The 25,135-nt window shown below is 49.2% G+C and overlaps 6 protein-coding genes across 6 annotated transcripts; 4 read left to right on the top strand and 2 right to left on the bottom strand.

Annotated features, from left to right (window-relative positions):
- Positions 1–87: 87 nt before the first annotated feature.
- ColSpa_00686 (protein indc11) lies at positions 88–1,107 on the bottom strand (the record flags this gene model as incomplete). Its single annotated transcript, XM_049266898.1, has 1 exon — positions 88–1,107. The coding sequence occupies one exon, from the start codon at positions 1,105–1,107 to the stop codon at positions 88–90; it is 1,020 nt and encodes a 339-aa protein (XP_049122855.1).
- An 8,714-nt stretch (positions 1,108–9,821) lies between these two features.
- ColSpa_00685 (MFS siderochrome iron transporter 1) lies at positions 9,822–10,303 on the top strand (the record flags this gene model as incomplete). Its single annotated transcript, XM_049266897.1, has 2 exons — positions 9,822–10,030; positions 10,081–10,303. The coding sequence occupies 2 exons, from the start codon at positions 9,822–9,824 to the stop codon at positions 10,301–10,303; spliced, it is 432 nt and encodes a 143-aa protein (XP_049122854.1).
- Positions 10,304–10,326: 23 nt separating this feature from the next.
- On the top strand, positions 10,327–11,753 carry ColSpa_00684 (MFS siderochrome iron transporter 1; the record flags this gene model as incomplete). The annotated part of the gene is made up of 3 exons (XM_049266896.1): positions 10,327–10,699; positions 10,756–11,008; positions 11,060–11,753. 3 exons carry the CDS (start codon positions 10,327–10,329, stop codon positions 11,751–11,753), a joined length of 1,320 nt encoding a protein of 439 aa, XP_049122853.1.
- A 1,220-nt stretch (positions 11,754–12,973) lies between these two features.
- ColSpa_00683 (aldehyde reductase 2) lies at positions 12,974–14,217 on the top strand (the record flags this gene model as incomplete). The annotated part of the gene is made up of 3 exons (XM_049266895.1): positions 12,974–13,226; positions 13,281–13,661; positions 13,907–14,217. 3 exons carry the CDS (start codon positions 12,974–12,976, stop codon positions 14,215–14,217), a joined length of 945 nt encoding a protein of 314 aa, XP_049122852.1.
- A 3,635-nt stretch (positions 14,218–17,852) lies between these two features.
- On the top strand, positions 17,853–19,132 carry ColSpa_00682 (uncharacterized protein; the record flags this gene model as incomplete). The annotated part of the gene is made up of 2 exons (XM_049266894.1): positions 17,853–18,513; positions 18,591–19,132. 2 exons carry the CDS (start codon positions 17,853–17,855, stop codon positions 19,130–19,132), a joined length of 1,203 nt encoding a protein of 400 aa, XP_049122851.1.
- Positions 19,133–19,674: 542 nt separating this feature from the next.
- Positions 19,675–20,732, bottom strand: ColSpa_00681 (uncharacterized protein; the record flags this gene model as incomplete). The annotated part of the gene is made up of 2 exons (XM_049266893.1): positions 19,675–20,644; positions 20,665–20,732. The coding sequence occupies 2 exons, from the start codon at positions 20,730–20,732 to the stop codon at positions 19,675–19,677; spliced, it is 1,038 nt and encodes a 345-aa protein (XP_049122850.1).
- Between the last annotated feature and the right edge of the window lie 4,403 nt (positions 20,733–25,135).

The raw sequence follows: 25,135 nt of genomic DNA, 5'->3' as shown, positions 1-25,135 counted from the left end.
TAAGAAAAAACATAGCTAATACCGGATCGCACCGCGCGGGGAAAAAAACCATACACACCACGCCGCATTGCAAGTCTCATTTGCTAATCACGCCTTGACATCCGACAACCGAATCAGCGAAGATCCCACGCCCGGCAAGCTCTTCCACTGGCGATGAGCTTCCTGAATGTCTTCGAGGTCATAGACCCTTTTGATTGGGACCGAAATCTTGCCTGCTGCCAGCAAATCAAACAACGACTTCAAATTCGGTTCGAACGTTGCGTCGTCCCGGGTGATGTAGTAAAACCGAGTCCTCTTGGCGCAGAAGGGGACCATACCCCGCGCCAACAGTTTTACAGTAGGCATGACGGTCGACCGGTCTTCGCTACCGTCGTTGAGCGATCGCAGGTTGCCGCCGTAACCAACGAGAATGCCGGTAGATGTCAAGATCGAGAAGGACTCGTCCCAGCTCTCGAATCCTAGAGGATCAAACACTGCATCCGCCCCGCCGAGGTCCTTCATGGCCTGGACCCAGTTCTTGTCGGTGTAGACGAACGGCTTGGCGCCCTGTGCGCGAGCGGCCTCGTGGTTCCGTTCCGACGCCGTGCCGTACACCTCGGCACCCTGCAGCTGGCACAGCTTCATAAGGGCGTAGCCGACGGCTCCGCTGACGCCGTGAATGAAGACTCGCTGGCCCGCAGTCACCTTAGCGGACTCGAAGACCATGGCGTAAGCCGTATTCCAATCCAGAATCAGGGCAGTGGCCTGCTGTAGGTCGATGCCGGCGGGAACTTTGACAAGGTATTTCTCTGGGAGATTGACCAAGTCGGCCTCGGCGTCGTAGACAGTCATACTAGCAACGATTTCACCGGGACTGAAGTTGGACGCGCCGGGGCCGTTTGTCTTGACAACGCCGACGAGACAGTAGCCAGGGGTGAGCGGGGCCTTCTTCTGCATCGGGTAGACGCCCTTGCGCATGTTGACGTCGGCCCCGGAGAAGCCGGAGTAGATAGTCGCTACCTGCACATGCTTCGCGGGAGGAGGGTTGATGGTGTCTTGGATGATGCGCACTTTGGAGGCGTCACCGAACTCGGTGATGATAGCCTTTCGAATGGTGATTCCTGACATGTTGAGAGTGCGTTTTATGAGTGGGTTGTTTGATTGGCGACAGATTGAGCTTGGCTGGTAGTCGCTTGATGCCTCGAGATGTCAGGGTGAGATGTCTATGGCTTCTCTATTTCTGCCGCTTCATAGCTTCGTCTCATGGTCTTCCTTTATACATGAACCGTATGATACCTAGCGGCGGACGCCATGGTTAGCAGCATCGTCATTCGTTCCTTGTAGCATTTGCAAAGCTACTCGGCATAAGAGAATCGCGCCGCGAGATACGCCTCATGGACCCATGTTGCGCCGGTGTGGAACTCAAACGGGCGCAGTCAATCCTCCTACGCAAAAGCTGGCGCCACGATGCTTAATTCTACCGCTTCACGGAACAATTCTAAGGTATACCGACCTCCTCTTGTCCAGATGGGGTAGTAGGAAGTGAACCTGATGGGTGAAATGGGGCAGGGACACGGTCAAACGGCTCTGAGCGGCGGGAGTTGCGCCGATCAGAGGAGCTAGATCCCTGCATGGCGGTTGCCTGTTTCGTGGCGCATTCCTGAATTCGCATTCGCCCGGGCTGACTTTAGGCCGCCTTGCTTTAGGATCTTTGTGGTCAGCACTTGCGAATGCAGCGGGACTCTTTACTGCTGGACAGAGTTAGTTGCGCCCACTTCTTACCCTGTTGCGGATGAGCTGGAGCCACATATGGCGCGGCGCGGCGCAACAGCGACTGGAGAGCTGGCGTCAGACGGATGTTTAACGGGACAAATTCCAGCCCCGATGCATATTTTCTGATCAGCACTACCAGTAGGATATGGTCTGAACATGAGAGAAGTGACCCGCCACCATGGTCAAACCAGCCAAGAACAAGTTGATGATGTAGCTCATTGCGCGAGATGGAACAAAATGCATCTACCGACAGATTCAGAGGCAGCAACATTTGGGATTCTGTCCACTGTCTGATGGTGATGGGTTTAAAAATTACAGAAGAACACGATGATGACTGGTATCCAGATGACACAGCCTCGACCGCATTGGCTCTGCACAGTAGCCTCATCACGAGCTCAACCCAATTAGACAGCAAAATAGGCACAAACATCCAACACAACCAATGTTGTTCGATTCCGAGAATCTATGGACTGTGATAGACAAGGAGTTACGTCACAAAATCTAGCAGTTTTCCAAGCATTTGGTTTCGCACATGAACCAGAGCAACCTTGACGTCGAATCTCGAATCTCGGAGCCGACTATTTCAATGCGCGCACCAATCGACCTGGAATCGGGCGTCAGTGACTTTTGTGCAAACTTCGGCTTAAGTAAGTGCAGCTATTCCAGTCACAATTATCCTTCGACAAACCATTGTCAGCATACCGAAATAGTCATCCTTCAGTCTCGAGTTTTGGAACACATGGCGTTGACTTTCACTTACCTTGTAAACCTGGGTTCCCCACCACTGAATCTTGGTGGAAACACCCGTGTAGAAGATGGCGAAGAAGATGACGATCCCCGCAATGGCCACCGAGCAGTCAAGAGCAGAGCTAAGCACAAAATTATACCGCCTCCACCAGGATTTCTGTCTACGCTTGATAAACAATCCGAATAGCAGACCAACAATTGCCCAGCTGCCGTAATTCGTTCCGGACGCCGGGGGGATGTAGTTCAGCCCACCAAGGAAGAGAGGGATATGGACCTTTTCTAGCCATTTCGACTTGGTGAATAATCGCTTTCTCAATACGTAGACGATTACAGGCAATATTGCTCCGACAAGAAAGAACCACAGCAGAGACCGATACATCGCCCCTTCTGCAAAGAAACGACGTGGTCCAAGGGCGCCCCAGACCATGCTAGTGTTGAAATGGGTGCGAGAGAAGGGACAAGTGAAGCCGTTGGGGGCATTTATTGTGCAGATGCCTGGGATGTGGTTGAGCGCCCAGTTGAGGACTGATACCTGGCCAATGGAGCCTATGAACAGACCGACTGACTGAACAAGAAACAACTTTCGCGGCGGAATCTGTTACGTTATCAACATGAGTTAGGGGTTTAGGGTGAACACGAAGATTACGTTGCAGTATATACCCAGTTTTAGATCCTGAGCAAAAGCCAGTCCTTTGATACCGGAGATGTACCCCAGATTGAAGAACCAAATGTTGGCCAGAACCTTGCCATTCCATATATAACCAGCAATTATTCGGCAGAATATGTCGATCTGGATCTTCATGTTCGTCGTGGCATAGATCCAAGCAAGCTGCATCCGAAATTCATCAGCATCGGTTCATGCGTATTAGAGAACTCGCAAACTCGTTGATTTACCGGAATGAAGAATACCGCAGACACCGTGAAAGACAGAAGAACCCCATACCAACGCAGTTGAACAGGGTAGAACTCGCAAGCAAATATTCCAAATCCAAGAGCAAGAGCTGCCGCAATCCAGTACCACCAAAGCGGCACGGCCTTGTAGGCAGGTTGAGGATTACTTCGAGGAATGAATTCATCTCCGAGAAGGGTCGAGAGTCTTGAAGACCTGAGAGCAACAGCAATATGGCCACGTTTCTCAAGGAACAGCCAGACAAAAAGGGAGGCTATGGTGGCGAAGGAGAGGCCGAAAGTGTTGAGAGCGTACGTGACAGGAAGGTAGATCTAGTAAAGTAAGAGTCTTAGATTGCGTATACACGACGTTTGAGGATTTGGTCCATTTACATCAGAGTAGTGGGCATATTTAACCGGGTCGAAGCTGAAGTCGCTGGCCTTGTTAATGACTTTGGAGACGTTGAAGGTCTTCCCGTTGTGGTCATAGATGGAGTTACTCTGAATAGGGAGGTATGCAGAATCCCAAGTGTTCGAATAGTAGAGGGCTGGCGAGATTATATATATCCAGAAAACCAGAGATGCCAATACATTCAGGATTGCCCAGGTGGGTACGACAAGCGGAGACCCAATGTACGCGATTTGACTCCCTACGCCAAATGAGTAACAAGCCGACAAGGGTTCTCGCAGGGACCGTACAGTCAAAAGTGAAGGGAAGCAAGCCGATTCCGCTCTTCATACCAAATATTTGGTTGACAACCGCGTTCTGCGGAGCGATCCAGCAGACCCAAGTAAAGTAACCCAGTGCAGGGAAGATGAAATCTGGGAACCAATACCAGCAAAAAGATACGATGAAGGCCAGTATGAAGAACTGGTAACGAGAAGCGGTCCATTTTGCCCTATAAACTCTGAATATCAGTACTTGTGGAATTGATCGATCATTAGATTTGGAAGATGCGTACTCGGTCTCATCTTCCTTTTTCCCGGAGTGCAGGGCAGCATTGAGAGCTGTGTTTCCAAGCACACCAGGCCACAATAATGTAGGGGGCTCGACAACCAAGGAATAGCACAATCCGGCCAAAGCAAACCCATACAAAATTGTAGCTAGAGTAACGGTCAGCTCAAATCCCCACCCTGCCTTGAGCCCATAGAAGACTCGCTGCTCAGTTAAGACGTCGGCGCTAAGTCGGGTAAGAAAGCTGAGGTTGGCCATGATATAGACAAGTATGTTTTCCTAGTAAGTTATGAGTCAGTTGGTGCCAGTATTTCCAATGTTTCAGTCTTCAGAGATGCTATCGACCTTGTAGTTGAACGGGCTTGGGTTTAAGCTAACGCGACGTGACCGGATGTTGAATCCCCAATCTGGGATGACGAATTCCCAAGCCTTGCCGACAGGATATGCCAAAAATTGGATCGCCGACTGCGAAAGACTGATGGAAGGGAAGCGGAAAGTGTATAAGGTATTGACGCCACTGCCCAAGAGACAGAAAGCAATGCCAATTACCCACATGCGTACAGTCAAGCATGGCAGAGAAGGGTCGTCAGGCCTTAGCCCGACTCCGGCTGCATAGAGAATATCTTCGCTTGGAGCAGAGGACTCATCTAAACAATAGTCAGGGTATTGCTCGTGGCTGAACAGTCGCATTGTCGTACCAGAGCGTTTTGCTACTTTTAAAGTTGATGTTGGACTCAGCGGCTCCGCTAAGACATCGTTGCTCGGGCTACCTGGCTTTGTACTTTCCTCGATGGTCGCCATGGCTGTTGTCATACAAGAAAGCTAATAAGACAGAGAGATCAGATTAGATGTGATTAGATGGGATGAGATAAAATCAGAGTTTTATTCTTCAACCCAAAGATTGGATTCGGCCCGCCATCCAAGCCGGGACTCGGCGGCGCCAGTGCTCAATGACCCACTTTCCCGGTGCCGTGTCTCCGGACACTGGCGTAAGCCCATGGAGTTCGTAGTAATTAGCGGCACGGGTTTAGGTCGAGACGACTCGAACCCGCCTCCAACCAGGTTGTTTAATCAGTCTAATTCGTGCGCATTTCGCAAGTCACCGGAACTCCGCCAGTTTACATTTCCCATGACACGGTGGCTGCAGGCGCACCTTCTAAGACCTTGTAGGGCTAGACTTGGATACTATGTACTTTGTGGCATGCTTCTTGTGTTTGGAAAGGGTTCGAATGCAGTTTAGAGGAAGCGGGGATATCCCTTCATGATGAATTGTTTCTCTCCACTCTTTAGATCTCTGTGGCCACTGAAGGACGGCGGTTTCGTCAAAACTGCCTAGCGTGTTCGAAGGCTTCGGCTATCTGTGCCGGTCGAGTCCTTGTGCGGCTCTCTCAAGCTTAAATGTCCCTAGGAGCTCGAGTTCATGTGATCTGAGGCAAGTCGAAAAACAGCATCTGGCGCACGCTCTTCTAGTGAAAAGAATACCTCGTGCTAAGCTTTATGTCATCGAAAGCAACTTTTGTTCATCAAACTTGCGCTGTTCCTCCAGTCATAGAATGAGAGCGCGCAAAGACAGATATACTGACTCGGGCTATCGTCTCTCGGCGCCTACTTTCTGCTCTCGCAAATGGCTTGCAGGTATCAGTAACAGTTGGACATTCAACACTCAAAACAGCCCAGGTCGTACACAAACGGTCTCACGCCATCTTTGCCTCAACAGTGTAGCGCCATCCATCGGTTGATTGGTAAGACGAAAGGCAGAAAGTACCAAATAGGTGTGAGGGATAAGACCCCCTTGCTCTTGCTCTTCCTCTTCCACCCCACTTGCCGAACTGAGCCCGAGAAACTCGCCGTTTGCCGATTGAACCTCGTGGGCTAGACCTGATCCACGGCGACCATCGAAATTCGACACACGCATTTATTTACCCGGCTGTGGGACATCAACGAACGTTGACTGGTGCTTTGGATTTGCATGTTCTCCCCCCAGATCTTTCTATGAATTTGGGAAGTGAGACGTACCAACGGAGTGAGTAGTCAGCGGGCTGATTCCAGGCAGTTTATTGATCTTGATTTCGAGCTACCTCTGCAACCAAAGAGTCACGGGTTCGTGGCTGATGTGTGGACTTGGCGGTTCATCCCGTCTTTTTAGAGGGGCGAGGGCGTGGACCACTCCCCCATATATCTGCGTTACATCAAGCTTGTCGAAGATATTACACAGCTACTTGAGGTGCTTTATGCTTCTCTTGGAGCCGCAAGCACGTGTCCTTTTGCACATTGAGAATCTGAACCGTTGAGTAGGCGTACCATGGTGAAACAAGAAATAGTAACGATTCCAGAACAGGGTATAGGAGATCCTTTTATTAGTAGTTAGACGCAAAATGCCACCTTATAGCTATCTCACCCTGGTTGTTCGCTGATATTGGTCCTGTAGTCAAACTAGGGGCTATTCTCATGTTGCAACCTCTTAGACAAGTCTATAGTGCATTATTGTATCATGCCTTCTAGTTTGAAACATAGTTTCCTATCTGTTGTGTTGTGACGAGGTGTCGAAGGATGCAGTGCCGGCACACGTAGTCTATGAAAAGCGCAGCCTCGATCAGACCTGAGAATGTTTCGACGTATTTTGATGTTTTATCATTTCTAGCCTTTTTAATACGTTTCTAGTTTCCTTTGTTCCTGAATTTAAAACCTTCGTACGTTGCAGTGTTGCAATGCAAGTCATGTCCGTTGACAAATCAAACAAGTCGTCATGATTTTGTCATCGAGGCGTATATTAGTTTGCCTAGATAACTTCGGCTGGCCATATAACGTGTACGATATTTCGACCATTCTCATGTTCCTAGATGGAATCTGCGCCTTTTCTACTAACTGCGTGCGTGTTAACTCTGGCAGTTTTGAAAGGCCCCCGAAAAGTAAGGCCATGGTTTGTGGTGAGTGTCGAGAAACCTCCACTGTCTCAGAGTCGCAAATGTTGGATGACCGTGGAACACACATTGAAAGAAAATGTTCTCTGTTCCGGGCGAGTGAGCCCCAGAGCGTTGCCAAAGGCCGACTGCATGATGATTCTGCCAAGAGGCCCCTTGATGATACCTCATTCCATTCAAAAAACATGGAAAGTCTAACCGAGACCTTCTTCTTCGCGCGGGTTCTGAGGCTAGCGACAGGAAACTACGAAACCTTGCAGACGGTCCCCAAGACTACAGTCGCATCTTGTATTTCAAGAAAGTTCGGATGATAATATTTGATTCGGACGAATGGAAAAACTCATGTCTCTGCCAAGATCAAGACAAGGGAGCTCTGGGCGGGGCTTACTTTCTCAAGTCAGGAGGGTCGTGAGAACTTTCCCTCGGATTAGGTCGTGATAAAACCGACATCTTGACGGCGCTGCGCCTTACCTCCGAGCCAGTCACACTTGAAGCTGCAACATAAAGTACTCTTTCACGGTGCCTGCGGCAATGCTTCTTAGCAGAATCTTCATCGTTGGAAAGCCAGCCCTTGGGTTTAGCTTCCACTTTAAGTGATCAGGAGTCCTGCTGGTACTCAGTTTCAACGTGTCAGACGATGTTAAGAACCCCACCTTACTCGAGCAGTTGTCGAGGCATTCTTGCCGCTATGGAAGGCAGCGAGTGAGCGTTTAGGCGCCTGGCAGGATTAGTCTGATTCAGTTGGCATCATGGTTTCACAGGCACAGTCAAGGGCTCAATATCGCTCCTTGTCCGTGAATAGCTCCATCGTGAGGGATTTGGCCTTACTGATGTTTTCATTTCGCTTCTTTCTCTATCTGCGATCTCGACATATAATTGGAACGTCTTCATCTTATTGAAAGCCACGTCTTCAACATCTTACCGGGCAGGATAGATCATACAACGGATGCACACAACGCGCTACGTCAATCGCCAATGTAGCTTCTAACCCACCACATCTGTTTTTAATGGTACAAGAATGCAGTGCAGAAAGTGGCACAGTGAATGAGAGCCCTGGTGAAGAGTGTAATGAAGCAGCCGTTTTCTGCCAATCTCAACATCCGCCTTCGTACGGATGGCCCCGGTGTGGCAGAGTGATTTGATAATCTTTTCTCGGGAAGAGCTAAACGAATGGCTCGGGAGACTAGCAGATCTATTGTGGCATGGTTTCGTCTCTAGTCTAATCTAGGCGGGCATCACTACCCAGCGCAACGGAAACGTGCGAAAATTGGGTGATTGAGGACACCCACAGCTTGGCTCATACTGCTCGCCACTTGATCCCACTTGCCGCGATATACGTCCCGGCACGCCTGGTCTTCATGGGTGGCGCCGAAGTATTATTCTTGTATTTTCGTCATGAAAAGCGTATGTAACTGGCCTTGTCGAAGTGACAGGCGAGCCATGCAAGGATCCTGGTCGTGTCACTCAACAACAACCCGCGAGAAACGACCACTCGATCGTTCGTGGATAATGAGCTCGCGACAAGGTGGGGTTGAATGTACTTTGTAGCTTACGGGTTTGTGGGAGCCAGTACCATGCTCAGTCTGTCAACCACCCATGCTACCGGCGATGCTCCCTGCATGCCAAGTAATGTTGAGGGAAAAAATTCTTTCAGCCACCAACTGCTAGGCTGTCACAGTGGAGGACCAGAAGGGGATTTCCAGCAGGGTGATATGAGCACGAGGCTAGGCTCTGTTTGTCGGAAACCAAAACTCGTTCTGCGATGTCTACTCTTAACTGTTTTCAAAGGAAGTCCCAGACATGTGAAGACACTCTGATATCTGGAGAAGGACGCCCGCACATCCACTTGCAATGTTAAATTGGGGACATGCAGCCACTATGAACTGGAGATATGGGGAGATTCCATGGTGAGATGCAATCAGGAACCAAGACCATTCGCTCCACTTCCACCGCCACCTTGGCGGACCGACCAGACACGACACAGAACCCCCTCCCTTCCGGACCTCGAATACCCTTCAAGGCCTTCACACCCTTTCCCGCCACTCTGGTCCTTATTTCTCTAGCTCAGAATAGACCAATGGACGTTTTGGCTGATCCCTTCGTCTACAGGCCTAATCTTCCCCTCGGTTCACTTAGGTATTCCCAAGAATGGAGTCACACCCAAGGCCTGGCCAACTACGCGGCCTCCGACCAAGAGCTGTCCAGCCTGGGCGATTCCACAACGCTAACACGAACCCAACCATACCTCCGATAGAGCACTAACTTTGATTCGTCCCTTGGCATCTAATCTGATCATCTGATAAAGACAAACTTTGGGCGACATCGGCTGGAGGTGTTACTTGGCGCTTGGCAGAACTCAGCTGCAATATAGAAAGGCCCCCATCGAACCTCCAAATTATTCTTCGAGTTTTTTCTTCTTTTGAGTTTCAAGCAAGGTTAGCAGGCATTCGCCTTTAACATCCCACTCCTTCTTGTCGACAGCTTCCCCCGTTTATTCAAACCCCGGCATATCGAGGCGATTACGTCGCCAAACCCCCTGTGACTGTCAATCAAACACGATGGCCACCATCGAGCCGCAGAGTGGCCTTCAGGAGGGGGGCGCTGAGGTCGAGAAGAGCCCGGCCTTCAACAATGGCGTCACAGAAGTCCGTAATGACAAGCCTCACGAGTCCGATGTCGACAGCGTGAATTTTACGCCTGGCGTGCAGCGTGCTAGAGCCACGACCGCCATCTGGTCAAAGAAGACTATGTATCTCATGTTCAGCCTGTAAGTGCATCGAGGTGCTTCCTCAAAGACTGTAGCTAACATTCTCCAAGCCTCTACGTCGTCTCCTTCATCGACTTGCTCTTGCAATCCGTCCAGGGTAACCTCAACCCATATATTACATCCTCGTTCAACAAACACGGTCTCCTCGCCGTTGTCAGTATCTTTGCCAATCTACTTTCGGGATGCTGCCAATTGGTTATTGCCAAGGTCATCGATATTTGGGGTCGCTCAGAGGGTTTGCAATCCTTGTTCTTTTCAGCCTCATCGGTATGATCATAAAAGCCACTTGCCAGAACATGGAGACCTACGTTACAGGACACGTCTTCTACACTATTGGGCACTTCGGCATGATGTTCGTTATCGACGTCATGATCGCTGATATGAGCTCACTGAAGAACCGTATGATTATGCTCGGTATCAACGGTACCCCGATTGTCGCCGTTACCTTCGCTGGCCCCAAAATTGCTGAACTCTTCTACACGGAGTCCAATTTCAGATGGGCTTTCGCTGCCTTCGGGATTATCCTTGTTGGCTTCTGCTTGCCCTCGCTTCTGGTCATGTTCCTCATGCAACGCAAGGCTGAGAAGGCTGGTTTGCTCGAGAAAACGCGTGTGATGTCCGACCGAACCTACCTGCAGGGCTTCTGGTATTACTTCCTGCAATTCGACAGTAAGTATCTCATTATGCCGGGCAGTTCACGATCTAGCACTGACCCCATTCTATAGTGGTTGGACTCATCCTTATCATTGCGTTCTTCTGCTTGGTTCTGTTACCCTTCAGCATCAATTCGTATGCGGCCAAGGGTTTTGCGAGCCCACACATCATTGCAATGTTTGTTGTCGGCGTTTTGTGCTTGCCTGCGCTATTCATCTGGGAGAAGAAGTTTACTCCCGTACCATTCCTTCCCTACAAATATTTGAACGAGCGGACTCTCATCGGATCCTGTATGCTCTACGGTGTCATGTTCATTTCCATATTGTGAGTATCTCTTTTGAACCTTTTGAGATGCCACTAACAATTTTCAACTAGCACATGGGATGCCTACTACGGCTCCTATCTGCAGGTCGTACACGGGCTGTCCATCACCCACTCTGGTTATGTACTCAACACGTTTTCCTTGACCTCGTCGTTCTTCGGTCCCGCCTATGGCTTTTTTATTCGCTGGACCGGTGATTTCAAGTACACCGGTCTGGCTGGTGTCCCCTTCATGGTTCTTGGCACCGCACTCTTGATCCCGTACCGAACGCCTAGCACTTCGGTTGGTGCTCTTGTTGTCCTGCAGATGCTTAACGGTCTTGGAACTGGCATTTTTGCCGCATGCGGCCAGATTTCGATCCAGTCTGTCGTCACTCACCAGGAGATTGCTACCGTAATGGCCATCTGGGGTCTATTTGGCTCCATCGGCGCCACAGTTGGATATGCCATCGCTAGTGGCCTGTGGAACAACATTGTACCCGGGGCTCTGGAAAGCAACCTGCCGGATTACGCCAAGAACCAGACCGCGGCAATCTTTGGCTCCCTCGATGTCCAGCTCTCCTATCCAATGGGTGACCCTGTTCGCGACGCCATCATTGCTGCGTACGCAGATGTGCAACACAAGATGGTTATCGCTGGTGCAGCCTTCATCCCGGTTTGTCTTATTTGTGTCCTCTGCTGGAAACACGTCAACATCAAGAAGCTTGAGGAGGAGAAAGGTAATCAGACCAAGGGCCGCGTGTGGTAGATGCTCATCCCTCACAACGTTGGATTATACATTTCCCCAGCACAAATCAACCACAGTTGTGTCGTTCACAGAGCAAAAAAGCAGCGTATAAGATAATTCATTTCAGAGCAAATAGCTTTCTGACCTCTGTACGTCCAAGAGCTGGCACGCCGATCAAGCTGCCACACATTTTCGTGTCCGTCTTTTTTGGCTAGACTCTATGTGTACTTAATCGTGGGGGATTTCTTTGCATAGAAGAACCCTGGCAAAGAACTTCTTTGATATGAAAAGTAGCATGTCACAAACCATGCAAGTTTCTCATCGCCGCCTAACCCGCGTTGCCAAGCTACCGGATGAGCAGTCAAGTGCATCTGATGCACATGAACGGAATGAGCTTGTCGTCGGAGTTCGGAGTAGCAGCTTTCCCCATATCATGCCTCGCAATACTTTATATTATTAACCGTCTCCTGGAATAAACCGGGTCCGGCCAGCTAGGCATTACGACTGGGCCGGTTGGCTTTCGGCGCATAACTGCGTGGATGCTGCATTCCCTTGGGGTCGCTGGATATTTCTATCGGAGGCGGAGTTGGGGTATGTAATGTCGGAGAAATGGCAAAAGCAAGTGCACTTTCCCCTTATCGTGTCCGAGACACAGGGTTAACACGCCATGTTAGTAACACAGACACTGAACTCCACCCCAGTTCTCCGCCTCCAAGGAGCGTAAAACGCACAATGCTGAGTAATACGGTCTCAGATTTGGCTGCTCAGCCGCCATTCTAGGCCGGATGACGCACCTGCCCGGTGGGAGCACGCGAAAACATGCAGTTCTTGTTTTTGAATGCATTTCATTTGCTCTCGTCGGTGGAAGGTCTTGCATGCTTCCGAAACTCTGCTTAGTATAGCAAAACCCCGGTGTAACTATCTTCTCCACTGTGACCACGCTTATTCAAGCAGCACGCACTGCCACACAGTTCGAATGGAAGACCATTAATAATTGTTAGCGGAGTTTGGTCGCTGGAGACGGGCCCGCTGGCATGGATACATTAACGTTCAGAGAAAGTCGACTGCGTCATGCTTTCCCTCTTTTTGATATAAAACGTGGCCGACGCCGATGAACACTCAGCTGATGATTCCAATCCATATCGTGCCACATCTCTAGATCATCTCCCTTGCAGTCTACGGAGAACTCAAACCGTGCTTCTTCGTAAATCTACCAGCAAAACACGTCGCAAGAAACTAAAATGGCAAACATTGAAAACCCAGCGATCCCGAAGGGTTCTACCGTCCTAGTTACAGGTGCCAATGGCTTCATCGCATCTCATGTAGCCGATCAGTTCGTCAAGCATGGTTACAAAGTTCGCGGAACGGTCCGCGACACCCAGAAGAATGCTTGGCTTGGTGCCTACTTTGACAAAGCCTACGGCAAGGGTCACTTTGATCTGTTTTCCGTGCCGGATATGACAGTTGAAAACGCCTACGATGAGGCGATCAAAGGTAAGCAACCCATTACAGTTCTGCTACACATGACAGAATGCTGACCGTGAACAGGAGTCTCTGCTTTCATCCACGTAGCTTCTGTGGTCAACTTCAACCCTGACCCAAACGAGGTCATTCCGACTGCTGTTGAGAGTGCTGCGATTGCCATCAAGGCAGCATATAGAGAGCCTAGCGTCAAGCGCTTTGTCCTGACGTCTTCTTCATCGGTGACTTTGACAGCGAACCCAGAGACTTTTATGAAAGAGAAGGGCGCAGTCGTCACAGAGGACTCGTGGAGCCCTGATGCGAAAGAGTTGGCCTGGACACCCGGCCCGTGGGGTCCTGAGCATGGCGGTCCTGTGTACATCGCCAGCAAGGTCGAGCAAGAGCAGACCGTCTGGAAGTATCACAAGGAAAACCAGGCAAGGCGTCCCGACCTTGTGGTAAACGCCGGTAAGTAATGGGAATGCCCCACTGACTAAAAGTCCTAACTTCATACTGATTGATTTATCAGTCCTTCCCAACATGAATCTTGGAAAAAGTCTCGACACTGTCAATCAAGGCCACCCTTCCACGTCTGGCTTGATCTTGCCTCTTCTCGAAGGAAAGAGGCTTTCCCCGGAATGGAGTATTCCCCGTAAGTGGTCGCTTGACATGTCAGAAAAAGTGACGTGTACATAAGCTGATGAGTATCAAAGAGTATGCCATTGATGTCCAGGATGACGGCCTTTTGCATGTCGCCGCGGCCATTTTGCCCGACGTTAAGGGTGAGCGCATCTTTGGGTTTGGCAATCCGTTCTGCTGGGATGATATCCTAGAGATTCTGCGCAAGCAATTTCCTAACAGGAAGTTTCACGATAAATTCGCCGGCGAACCTTACCCGGCTGTCATCAAGCCCAGGGACCGTGCTGAACAGCTGTTGAAAAGGCTTGGAAGGCCTGGCTGGACCTCATTGGAAGACAGCTTGCGGATGAACACCGAGGACCTTCGAGCCGCGGATGCCGCCTGAAGAAAGGGTTTACCTCATATCGCTGTGCCAGAGTGAGCGTGGTGGACAGATGATACAGCTGAGGAAGGCTGTTCGTTACATGGATGGGATAGTATATAGGAAGACCGGACGAGCAATATAGCGTTTATTGTTCTTCTGTTTTGAAGTTCACTTTGTAACGTTATATCCACGCCCTTGGATGGTGCACCATGCACGATTAATCACGTTGCTGCCTAAATCCTTCAGTCCACATGTTTTGGGCCGCAGAGTCCGCCTTGGGCAACATTGGGGCGGTCAATAACTAACATCAGTGCGCTCGTACCCCGCACAACCTTACATTGACTAGCATTCACTATAAACACAAAGTCTGTCCCTTTACAAAGGCAACGCTCCAGGCTGTGTCGGTGACTATAGATTTTCCTGCATTTGATTTCACAAGGCATGCGATGATGGATTCAATCAGCGCTGTCGAGAGAGATGAAAAGCCTTGCAATTTTTGCTTAATTTTCATTAGCTCGGCCCTACGTTCGGGTGCATCGAAACAAAGTACGAAGGGTACGTGGCAACGAGAGACCAGAGAATTGGTCGAATCTATGTTGTTATGTCGACTTTGTGAGGCGATGTTTGAGTTATTACTTAAACTAGAGATCTCAAAGGTCAGACAAAGGTTCCCCGATATTACGAGCGAAAGCTCTTCACCAGTTTCGGTGATATTCTTGAGCAAAAACCATGCAGAAGGCCTTAGTTGGGCGTCTTTTGAGGCAGCCTTAGAGATCAAACAGCATGCCTTTGAATACCTTGCAGAGGGAAATATCGGGATATCTGTCGAAGATACTTCATCAGATATTGGTACACGTATCTTGCTCACTGGTAATACCTAGGATTGTGAACTGCTATGTCTGACTTACGCCTTAGGATCATCGGCACCCTTATTTCTGGACCTCGGGCAAAACATACCCAGTACGATCGGTAGCTGAGGATAGGATACTTTGCACAAAAAACCGACTCGATAACTGCGAAAGCAAGCATGGTGAAGAATGCCGCCCGAGCAAAAGACGCCTACCGAAACGACTTATCGATATGAGGCCTGGATACCCCGTACGGCTCCGAGCTAGCAGAGATGTTGTGAGACACCAAGAATGGGTACGATATGCCATATTGAGTTACTTTTGGGGATCCTTCCTACCTATGAGAACTACCAAGGCCACCGAGATGGATTTTAGTTCCACGATACCAGAAAGCCTTCTCCCAAAAACATTTCAACACGCCATCAGATTGGCTCGCTCTCTCGAAATCCCAGGTTTATGGATTGACTCGCTCTGCATCGTCCAAGATGATCTTTCGGAATGGGAATCTGAGGCGTCGTATATGGAAGATTACTATTCTGGGAGCATCCTGACAATATCGGCAACAGATGCGTTGGATAGCAACGGTGGTTGCTTTCTAGACGATGATGACAAAATGGAAGTTACTGCAGCGAACAGTGTATTTCCGTCGGGATCACAATTGGGTTCTAGATCAGTGCGCAAAACTGGAAAATCATCACTGTTGGACCCGAATGTTCGAGTGTTTTCTTACAATCACCAATTCGACGATGTAAACAGCGTCCGCAACGTCATGGTTCGTCTACAAGCCTCGCACCCAGGCATCATACGGCGTAGGGCACCTCTCAACACACGAGGATGGGTACTCCAAGAACAGGTCTTGTCTCACAGGACTGTACATTGCATGAAGTCGGAAATGCAATGGGAATGTAGATGCCTATCCATAACTCAAGCTGCCCAGGAATGTAATTCCGTACGCGAGCATGAACCGATAGACTCAGGAGCTCAGATGCTACGGATGTGGCCAGTGTGGGTTGAAGACTACTCCAGACGAAACCTCACCATCGCCTCCGACAGATTACGGGCGTTTGCTGGTATTAGCAGCTATTACGAAAGGAAAATGCTTCAAGAGCCAATATTAGGCCTAAGTCGTCACGAGCTTGTCCGAGACCTCGCTTGGATCAGGGCCGGACCCAAGAGAGGACCAGGGATCTCTGGTGCTCCGTCTTGGACTTGGCTTTCCTGCAATGCTCCAGTCTGGGTGGATCTCCGGGGATTCAAGGATGAGGGCGAGATTAGAGTCAAAGACTGGACTTTCCTTTTTTCGTATGTTGTCAACTGGAAAGGAAGCAAAATGACATCGGACATTCAGTCATGTACACTGATTGTCCGAGGCCCGATAAAACAGTTCACAATTTCCGTGGCGCCGGGGTCAAAAAGATACAATCCACCGTACTTATTGGTAGATGGCCAGGAGACAGACTTGCCGGGGAACCCAATCCCATGGGACTGTCCGGGGAAGTTCGATGACGATGAGTATCCAAGTAATATCAATGATACTTACGTATGTTTGCTCCTGCGAACGAGAAGTACGGAGAATGGAGACAGGTACAAGGAAACTTTTCTCATACTTACTAGGGATATCACTGTAGGGGTTGACGACAAGGCCTATCCAGTGTTCCGGCGAGTCGGGATCGGAGCAATGAGAGGAGACGAGAGAAGATTTGCACATGGTACTGAGGAGAGAACTATTGCTCTTAGCTGATAATTGATATGAAGACACGCCCGAACCCGTTTCATGTCGCAAACCAATGACAGTTACACTAGTACTGGTAGATCCATCCCATCAATACTTCTCAACGAAGCAACCAATGGTTGATGATGAAGAGAATAATAGCCCCCCGCCCTTTTTCTTTTCTTTTCTTCTTTTTCTTCTCCATCCATTTCCCTCTTCGTCTTATTACTCTCGGAGGTTTGTCTTTTTTGGGTACTCGGTTAGCATCTTTCAGTTTTAGAATGCCTCGACTTAAATGTTACAGTGGTCATTCCACCAGGCACCAGAATAGTTACTGCCACCCCTGGCTCCCACTGATCCTTGGTATGTCTCTACAGCCTCTTTGCATCTCGCTCCCAGCCCAGAAAGATGGAGCTTAGCTTCTCAACGTAATGGTTTTCTTCTGCAGAACGCTTTGCAAAGCATTTCAACAAATTGGATAGGCCGACTCATCCAAATGTGGGAAGATGTCATCCAAGTCTAATATCAAATGCTTGATCAACCCGTTTTTGAGCTATCACAAACTGCGTCCAAACCCTTTCAGGTCCACCCTATTGCCGATTGGTCAAAACGGCTGACGTCAACTCGACTACCGACAGTGTGGAGCAAAGGGTGAGGGGCAAATGTGTTTTTCGGGCGAAAAAGAGGGGCAAAATGCACCCCAGAAGTCTATTAATCGACAGCGCAGACGAGTCTCGTGCCTGGGCCGCCGTTGAGCAACACAGAAATTCCGGCTAATGTAGCCAGCCCCTTGTTCCAAGACTTTTTGGGTTTAAACAGTCATTAGCTGACGTGAGCTTCTCCCGGCCCCAGAATACTAGCTCCCGCTCAAGCCCTCAAATGGACGTTGGCCAGCTACCGGTAACACTGTGAACGGATTTGACCCCTCACTTGGCCCCTCGTTTAAATCCGGTGCCCCGCCTTCAATATTGGACCGGACACCCGCCGAAGGATCATGGCTTTCAAATTCTTCGCCATGAGGGATTTTGGGTAAAGAAAGATCATACACCACGTAGAACCGAGAGACCAGCTCTAGTCTTTTCCAACTACACTTCGAAATGTCTTCCAACCTTCATCAAGCGCCCCCTTTCAGGGCGGAGCACTTGGGCTCCCTACTCCGGCCCCAGAAGCTCCTCGACATCCGAGAGGGGAAGATCCGTGATCAGGGCCTATCCGAGGAGGAAGCTGGCCTTCCAGCCGTCGAAAAGGAGTCTGTGACCGAAGTCGTACAGCTGCAGCGCGATCTAGGCATCAAGGGCGTCACCTCAGGCGAGTTTAATCGCACGCGCTTCTGGGGTCTGATGTGGGACGAGTTCGAGGGCACAACCCGCCTGCAAGATGCCGACGCCAGCATGTTCCGCCTATACCACCCGGATGTTGTGAGCCTCATTGAGAAGGACCGTAAGGTCATGCCTGGCGACTCCGTCATTGCTGGCGGCAAGCTCTCCCACTCGCCGGAGAAGTCCAAGTCCAACCTCCATGAGCTTCATCTGGTTCAGGCTGCTCTTCCTAAGGAGGAGTGGAAGAACATCAAGTTGACCATGATCACACCCGCCTGGTTCCACATGCGCTACAAGCAAGGCAGAGCCTATACCAAGGAGGCGTACGCCAACGATGCTGAGTACTTCAGCGACGTCGCGAAGGTCTATCAAGCCGAGCTCCAGCAACTCTACGACGCTGGTCTGCGCAACGTCCAATTTGATGACCCCGGAATGGCTTGTACGTTACCCAACTACTTGATGGAGACCTAGTTTCTGACCGTGTTCAAGATTTCTGCTCTCAAAAGTTTCGCCAAGGTTGGGAGGAGGACAAGGACAATGAAGGCAGCGTTGAAGACCTCCTCGACGCTTACATCAAGCTCTACAACGATACTATCAACAAACTGCCCAAGGATATGCACACGGGTATTCATCTCTGCCGTGGTAACTTTATTGGCGGTCGTCACTTTGCCGAGGGCTCCTACGACATTATTGCCAAGAAACTCTTTCAGAACCTGGATGTCAACACTTTCTACCTTGAGTACGATACTGAGCGTTCGGGCGGCTTTGAGCCCCTGCAGTTCCTGCCCAAGGACAAGAACGTTGTCGTCGGCATCATCAGCACCAAGATTCCTAAGTTAGAGGACAAGGAGGAGATGAAGGCTCGCGTCCTCAAGGCGGCGGAGTTTGTCGCCAAGGGCAGTGGTGAGACCAGGGAGGAAGCTCTTAAGCGTATTTGCGTGTCGCCTCAGTGCGGTTTCAGCACCCACGAGAGCGGATACCCCTTGAGTCTGGAAGATGAGAAAAGTAAGCTTTCTCTGATCAGGAAGATTGCTGATGAGATCTGGGGCGAGGCATGAGATGTTTACTGGAATGTACATATCATATCGGGTTGCAGTGGGATTCAGTTGCTATGATGGGGATGTAACATTCAACATGCGAGGTTTCGGAGTGTCTGTCGGTTTTAGATTACTGTAAACGGCTCCAAAAAACATTTGGTCTTGTATAACTCGTCTACACAGCTTTGTCAAATGGTAAAAGAAGGTTGTTTATGGCTGGTACTACGTTTTGCTGTTTCATATGATTATTAAATTCGTGATAGAATCTTTCTTAAGCCAAATACCTCCTACGTCTCACACCGAAAAGGGGAACGGATTCCGAGATAAATAGTCAAAGTTTGTATTTGGCAGTTGTGGCTAGTAACACCTGTGTTTTCAAAGAAGTCTCCCTATACATGTAGTCTTTAGGGCTTGAGCGTGGGTATTGAGCTGAAGGTATGAGAGAAGGAATAAATGAGGGAAGGGAATAAATAAAGTGGATATCAACCTCAAAATAGAGAACTCTCGAATCGAAAAATCAGTAGCTGAACTCGGCCATCTCATGGCTAATGTGATGGGCAAGCCTAGATGGCCTTGACTGAGCGGATAAGGGCCGTAACGCTGCTTGAAACTCGGCTCAAGAGTGAGTCCTCGGACTCGTTGGTCATGACGCTACGTCCGGTCTCGCTCGATCGTCTTCGCTGGTACATTTCCTTGACGAACTTGGGCCAAGTGTTCGTCAAAACAAGATACTTAATGTGACCATCCGCGCTGTCGAAGACGGTAGAATCAAACACTGCGGGAATCTCGCCAGTGTATTTGGCTTGGCTGCGAATGTTGCCATTGCTTTCCGACCTTGAACCTTCGCGCTCCTGCATGTATGCGTCGTCGAATGGTGTAGCGATGTTGACTGATGAATCCTCACCGAAGAGAACACGGGCAGGCTTGTCGAAAACATTAAACAGGTGCTTCATTTCCTGCGAAGGTAGGTTTAACGGAAACTCGGCGTGCTGAAGAGAGATGAAGTCGGCGTAGATCTCCAGAGCATGATTGTATGCGTCTAGCCTTTCCTCCTCGCCTAAAACGTCTCGGGACTCAGAATCAGACAGTGCACTCGGCCATGATCGAGACTTCCACTCAGAAACGCGAGCCAGGAATGCAATATTCTCTCCGGAAAAGTCACTGAGAGCTGAGAACTCTTGAATTGCACTCTGGTTCTCCCTGAGAGCGTGGTTAAGGGCAGCCATTGTCAGCAAACGACTATCTGGCTCAGAGCTTAAATCTGAAGAGTCCACATGGTAGACGGTTGGCTGGCTCTTTTCTGCCTGGCTGGAAGACACAACGCTCTTGGGGCCGTGAAATGATACCACGTTCGATGATCTGGGATTCATTTGCGAACATGTGTCCCATTTTGCGTTCGCATCTGTTACATGTTTGGCCTGGATGCGGAGACGGACGAGCTGAACGAGCGGGACGAAGATAGTAAAGATCTCAAACATCATGGTAGATAGGTGAATCCTTTGGTTCTCCATCAGCGACCGTCGACTACATTTCCTGTTTAAGGTGTTACTTACCATTGGCTCGGCGTAAAGTACATATTGATCTTGTTGAAGGCCGGCACGTACGATGCAATAAGAAACATTGGTGTCGCATGGAGACTAGGCAGCACCCAATTAACGAACCTGCTGTAAATAGGAGACATGCAGCGTTGACCAACCTTGAAAGACAGCAACCGATGGTTTGTGTTCGCCATCCCATAGTATCGCGGATATTCCAAGCTCGCCAAAGCAGAATCGGTGCGACCTGGATGTCAGTCAGTCTTCCATGTCGGAAGTGGGCCACGTTCACTGAGGCTAGCGTTGCGTACGTACGATCCAGGTCCAAACAAACTGCCAAAGTACTGTGGGCCACCATTCCCATCCTCGGCCCAAGTCAATCAACTGCTCTGGAAGACTTTCGCCGCGTATTTCTGTGCCCGGAATACCGAACGTCGGGTGATATTTCTTGCAGGCTACCCACATGCCAGCAGTAAGGATACACTAGAAGCACCAGTCAGTCTTTTTGTTATTGAACCGCAGGGGAGGCTTCGAAGGGACGTATCTACCTGGGCCACAATTCCACTGCAGATAAATACCATGAGCCTCTTCCCATAGTCCATGTTTCTGAACCTGCAGAGCCACGACGTCTTCGCACCGTTACATCCTCGGTGGAAGTGAGCCCCATTGCCCGTAAAGTGAAGTCTCTGTAGCTTGGCGACATGTAGGAACCTGCTGTTGGAAGCATGAAACAAGGCAATGCCTAAGGGAAACCAGATGCCCATAACGAAATACTGAACGTCGTAGGCGATGACGACCGGCATCGTCCCGCCGATCGGGTACGTGATCTGGGCCATGCACCAATACATGTGCAGAAATATGATGGAACCGAAAGCCAGCGGCAGACCTCGAATCTTAAGGATAGGATTTGTACGGTTGGCCCACAGAAAAGCCATCCCAGCGAGTACAATGGCCGTCCATAACGCACAGAAAGTGATGTAGAAGATGCCTATACTATCCCATTTTGGTGGCATTGGGGGGAGGTTGTAGATTGTAAGGCCAGCCAACACTGTGGGATCCATAGTTTCGACAGCTGGATGTAACGGCAATAGCAGCGAGGGAAGATGGAAAAGAATTGTTTGTCATGGAATTTCCTTACTTGGTGTAAAAAGAAGGGGGAACAGTGGCAGTTTTAAGACAAGAAAATTCTCGTGGATTACAGTAGAGAGGTTAAGAAGCAAGACGTTTCATGGCCGAAAAACAACTTTGCCAAGCAAAAGCCTCACAAACAACAGTATCGGCACCTTGAAGCATGGTGATCCGCCATCTAAGATCGCCAGATCCAGGCGAAGTATTGCGTGCTTGGCGATAATACCAATGTGGTACGGGCACCCGATTCTTCTGAAGCAATGAATCCCGTTGTCCCGCGTGTGTAACGGACTCTTCCCCCAAAGTGTGGCTTTTTTAGCGTGAACGAAAAATGTCTAGCAGTCCTATCACCCAAGGGGATTAGGGGTTCGTTTCGACTCAGCTTCCTTCTATTTCTTTGATTTTTTTTGTTTTGATGATCTCTCATGCGGTCTGTGCTTCCCGGCTTCCGAGCAAACCGACTCACTAGACATTGTGGCTGGCTGCGCTAGATTCGGGACGGCCCAATGAGAGAAATACCGTCCTGCCTTAGACAGTGTGATCTTCACGAGTCAATCTTCTCAGGGGAAAGTGGAATGGACAGTCTCGTATGCGTCAGGTCTCGAAAAGCCGACCAATGAGTCTCCCACATTCCGAGTCAACAAGACCGTCGCCTTGTTTCCTTTCATCTGTGCAGCACTAGGGACATACAGGCTCATGATGGATTTCCGATCTATCAATAACCGGCGTTGAGATTGACGGCGATAGACGCATGTTGATCATTTGCTAGGGTCGCGGGTTTTTCTTGACCGATTGTAGGTGCTCCGAGCTTTTGATATCTCGGCGGTTACGTATGTGAATTGAGAAGGACAGACACCACTATATTTTAGACATCAATTATGACTCGTTACTTCAGGGGGATCCGACCTGTTCTGCCTCATTGGAAGCAGTTCTGTGAGAGAAGGCAGTAGATACAACTGGGTGAGAGCGTATGAAAATTAACTGAACCCCAAGGTCAAGATAATGTTTCCGGTGAGAAGCTTGATCTTGGTGAGGTATCTATTTTTTGTTGGAAACAAACCAAACGCCCGCAGCCCGACTCAAAAATTGCCATTATCCACTTAGCCACCGGCTGACACAACTTGGTAAGTAAAAGTAAAAAGCTCATCCAGGGGGCCTTGAGTGATATGCATATTGTTTAAGTACAGTTGCATTTTCTCCCAGTCTTTGTGACATAAACTCCAAGACTTACCAAATGTGATGGTTCTTAAGAGACCATGCCTCATTGTCCAGTCTAGCTTATCGAAGTATTACTCAAATTTGAGTCGGTAAGTCGACAGCGTTATTATGATCGTCGCTGTCGTCGCAAGTGCACCTCTAGTCTCATCCCAAATGTTTGTAACCTCGATTGGGTACCTTATATCCTCAAATTGGCAGTAGGTGGCAAGCAGTTCTTCCAAAGCGTGGAACAATGCAGTTTTCCCATTTCGAATAAAACCTGATGCAGCGAAAATGGAGATCTCCCTCGTCAGGCCGGATGATGTTGGTTCCGGATCATCATGTTTTGCAAACCTTAGCTCTAACCTATTGACTAATGTCCAACGCCAGCCTTTTTAAGGGCATGGAAAGCCAGAAGGGGTTTCGAGGCCATTTTTCCTCGTATAAGTGTACCAGAAACTTTTGGTACCTCTCGTCATGCCCAATGAAAGATATGTGGAGCAAAGGGGGACTTCAGAATGGCTTATTGTTTGGAAGCCTTGGCAGACATGGCGTTGATTAGCAGTGAATGGGGGAGTAGTAAGTTTACGCCATCGCACTCTGCGCTCCACTTAGGTGTCACAGCGATTTGAAAAGCCGGAGAATCAGCATCCATCCAACGATCCCGTTGCCAAGAAAGAATGACTTTAAATCAGTCCCGAAAGAGCTTCTCCAATCAACGATTAGAGCCGTGACATGGATGAGGAAGGTCGTACAATCGTTAGCGGCGACGGTTTCGACAAAGAGGGTGGCAATCCGTCGCGTGGAACATAACCCTGAAATGGTGACCACTGACAGCCTTCTTTCGAATTTTGGGGTAGTTGAGCCATTGTGAGCCCAGGTGGAATCGCGACAATGATGGGGAAGAAGCATTCTGCCTAGCTGATACAGCACTTTGAGCCACTATTAGTCGAAAGAAGACAGCGTGTCTTGTCCTAAACGACTACGTAAACACTAGGCATGTCTATTCTGCGGCAGCAATATACGAGAGTCAAGCAGAAAGAATATCGCATTTGTTTAGCTTATAATCAGCCGAAAAGCCCAAAAGGTAAGATCCCACAAGACTTTTGTAGGCAAAAACTCTATTGTCAGCCATAGAAAGGCACGTTTAGGAACCTTGACTGGCGAGGATATCAAAAGAGGCCTAGCATCGACTGGGTAGTCGCTTGTTACATAGCCCGCCCATTGATAGGCCGTCCTCTTTCCAAGGACTACGCACCACCAGTCCGATAACGTAGCAGATCTGTAGAGGGCAATATTATAATTAGCACTATCGGAATAACGACACCACTTGACTATACGATATGCACGACTCAAGGACACGCACGATGGAAGAGGGCACAGACTGGAAATCGGCCCTCGGTTATCCAATGAGGGGATCAAAGTATATTCATGCCGAACTGGCTCAGAGACGTACAAGATCATATATCCCGTGTACGAAAGCCAAGTCTTGTAGTTAGAAAGATAATCACGGAAATACATCTTTGGTTCACCCCTACATTTTAACCCAGGTGCGATCGTACATCTGGGTTCTCTCAACAAGAAAGCATCCATTCAACAAGCACATCTAATTATCATGCCCCGGACAGGGATTCTGCCTTATATATGGTGGCATGGTCGATGCCTATGAAGGCTGTTCATCTCCACTGTCAACTTGGGTTATCCAGCAAGTATGTGAAGGATGCCAAGACACAGTCGCTAATATTCAAAGAGGTCCAAAAGGGCTTCGAGAAAAAGGTTTCCTGATTGGCAGCTACTCTACAACTAGCTGACTCAGTAAAATCACATATTAAGAATGCAAAAAGAAGGAAACCGAAAGCTTTCAAAACGAACCTCAACAAAGAATTGCCAGCATTGAAAGCACCTGCCAGTCTCGAATAGATGTCGACGAAGTTGAACTTAGTCAAGACGAATCCAGTGATTCTAGTAGCTCTAGTGATAATGAGAGCCACATCTTATTTGCTTGTGGGCAGACAGAATAGTATCAGCGATAGATGGAGTGTATTGCTATAGCAATTATGCTGTGGTGCTGAAAGAGGGGAGTGACAAAAGCCCCCAAGTGACGTTATCTGTTCGGCCCAGAAAGCTCTTGCTGGCCCTTTAGCAGCTAACCTCCTTAGATCAC

This window comes from Colletotrichum spaethianum (assembly GCF_022836535.1).
Source record: "Colletotrichum spaethianum MAFF 239500 DNA, contig01, whole genome shotgun sequence".
Lineage (NCBI taxonomy): Eukaryota > Fungi > Ascomycota > Sordariomycetes > Glomerellales > Glomerellaceae > Colletotrichum > Colletotrichum spaethianum.
Note: the sequence above shows the minus strand (reverse complement) of the source record. Positions and strands in the feature narration are given on the sequence as shown.